General features: G+C 33.9%; 1 protein-coding gene across 1 annotated transcript in view; it reads right to left on the bottom strand.

Annotated features, from left to right (window-relative positions):
• LOC119584971 (microtubule-associated protein futsch-like) overlaps window positions 1–2,658 on the bottom strand; it is a gene marked incomplete at its 5' end in the record, with an annotated part of 346,977 nt that continues 344,319 nt past the window's right edge. The window contains 1 exon segment of the mRNA XM_037933567.1: window positions 1–2,585. Within this exon segment, the coding sequence (XP_037789495.1) occupies window positions 2,417–2,585 (169 nt within the window).

Raw genomic sequence — 2,658 nt, forward strand, 5'->3', positions numbered from 1 at the left:
GCGATTCAGATTGGTGACATTAGACAACCTTTTTTATTAATATATTTTTTTAAGGGGACACAGGGCTAAAATGTAAATAATGCATTGTGAGGTAAGACAGCTACTGGCAAACTCCTTTGATCTAAACATTACATTCTCTACCATGAAAAGGCACTTGATTTTACAACTCTGAAATTTGTAATATAACATCTGTAAAGGCAAAACTCATTCGCTTTCCAGCATTCTACCTATTTAGTGTAGTGTGCCTTGTTAAACTAAAGTCTATTATTAAAAAAATGGTATGTTTAGCAATTATGAGTCTCATCATTCAACGCAACAACACACCTGCTAGAGGAAGTGAAGTTCTCTCAGTAAAGTATACCACGACACTCATAATTGTTGAGCATATCAGATTTATCAACACAAGCAAACATTTTATTAATCTGAATTAGATTTTTGGTGTAATAAATACAAAGATAATTTGTTTTTTGTTTTTTGCTAAACTAGAGAACTCTTAAATGCTAACAGCACTTAACCATGATAATAAAATATTGGCTGTAACAGGAGGAAGATAAATACGGAAGCACAGGCCGAGTTCATATAAAACAGACGAAGCACAGGCCGATTTCTTATTACTTAAACACAGCACAGGCTGAGTAAGCAAGGCTATTTTACTAACTTTAACCTGGATGGAAAATGTCTGCTTATAAAAGTTTGTACGAACCTAAATGCTTCGTCATATATGAAGGACCACACTCTCTTTGACCACACTGCCTTGTTGTCTCCCATCAGAAAACAGAAATGTTAAGATGAATTTCAGTGACATAACAGAAAATATCTAAACACACAGGCAAGAGTCCATTTGCAGTTTAACCTTCTCAATATAAAAATGGGAATTATAAAAAATGACTTTCTTAAATGTAAAATTACATTAAATATCAAAAAAGGTTGGTGATTCACACACCTATGTTCAAAACAAGTGCTATTCTTTTGCCACCAAAATGAATCCTCTGTCATCCCTTTCTAGTAGAACAGTATCCAATCTTTTTACAGAGATGATTTTTTTTACAGACTTACTCATATACTCTAATTTGGAGAATGGTTACAACTAACGAGGCATAGATTTAACATTATCTTTTAACATTTGAGAAAGGCATTATGTCTTAAATTATTCATATTCACTCCAATATCTATCATGCCTAAAATGAGGTGAATTAAGTAAAAAGAAAAAAAGGAAACAGAAAAGTGAGGCAATAAAGACAGGAGTAGTATTAGGAAAGCACTGATTACATTATAGATTAAAAAAAGAAAAAAATCTGGAAATCGTGCATATAATGCAAAGTTTCTAGAGCAAATCATTATTCCTGAAATAATCTCCATAAATTAAACAGGTCACTTTTGCTCCACAAACTTCTACTTATTATTTCATAACAGATCATTACATCAGAAGAAAGCACCAGCAGAGGGTAACAAGACATCTACATAATTTCTTTTAATAAATTCACTTTGGGTGTGACTAGACACGTGCAAAAACCTGAAATGATTCTCATATTGTGTTCACTACCAAACATTTTGACAAGAATGAGCCTCTATACTGAAGGACAGCTATCTTTTGTATCCACATGAAGAAATGAGACACATATATATATGTTATTTCTGATATACACAACTGCAAAGGCTAAAATGGTATATTTCAGCACCAACAGGCCTTATGCACAAAACCTGGACGTAGTTTACCCCATTTTCTTCTTGGACAAGGAAATAGGTTTCATAACACACAACAATATTTATACACATTTGTGTATGGGACACTGGTATTCATGATCTGTCAAAGTTATAAACAACAAAATAAGATTGTCTGTGCAGCTGAAAATAATTGTCACAAAAATAATCTTTTGCGATGTTACAGAATTTTCAACATCATTCATATATTGGCACAAAATTAGATCTTGTAAGCAAAACTTGCCATATTCTTTCACTGATATCTATAAACTAGTAATTCAATGTATGGATAAACCACTCACTCACTGTACATAATTAACAGTCATAAATTTCTGCCCTTCAGTATTCAGTAACAAGGACCTCTATTTCACACTTTAGATCCTGGAATATTTAGAATTACCCTGAAAACTTTTCAAAAAGTATGAATCTCTTTTTCCAGTCTAAATAAAAAAATTCTCTGATATCTACTGGGGTCTTGAACTATCCTAAATAAGCCAGGAACTTTTCCTATATTACCCTCAGGTCTTCCACACTTAAAAAGGTGAGTTTACAAAATATTTTTAAAAAGAAAGAAAAACAAAAAAGGTCTCCCATACCGAATAATTCCAGAGGCCCCCACACACAAGACAGAATGGTAATGCAAAACGATAATTCAACCAATGAATCAGGCATAAAAATCCCTTGCTTTCAGATTCTCTTGCTTCTTCCTTTTCTTTTAGATCCTTTCCACGTAGTTGCCGGGGAAGGTGCCAAAGAGACCAGTCCTGCGGGAAGTGCCTACGAACCAGCCGTCATCGCACTTCTCCATCACTAGCACCACATCTCCTTCCAGAAGCTCAAGCTCATCATCATTCTGGGGCTTATAGTTGTAGAGTGCTCGATATCTAAGTTGGGAAACAGAGAAAGAATTAGAGGGTGTGTGGAATTTAGTGTTTAAGTCTCAAATATAATTTGCTT

This window comes from Penaeus monodon, chromosome 19, assembly GCF_015228065.2.
Source record: "Penaeus monodon isolate SGIC_2016 chromosome 19, NSTDA_Pmon_1, whole genome shotgun sequence".
Lineage (NCBI taxonomy): Eukaryota > Metazoa > Arthropoda > Malacostraca > Decapoda > Penaeidae > Penaeus > Penaeus monodon.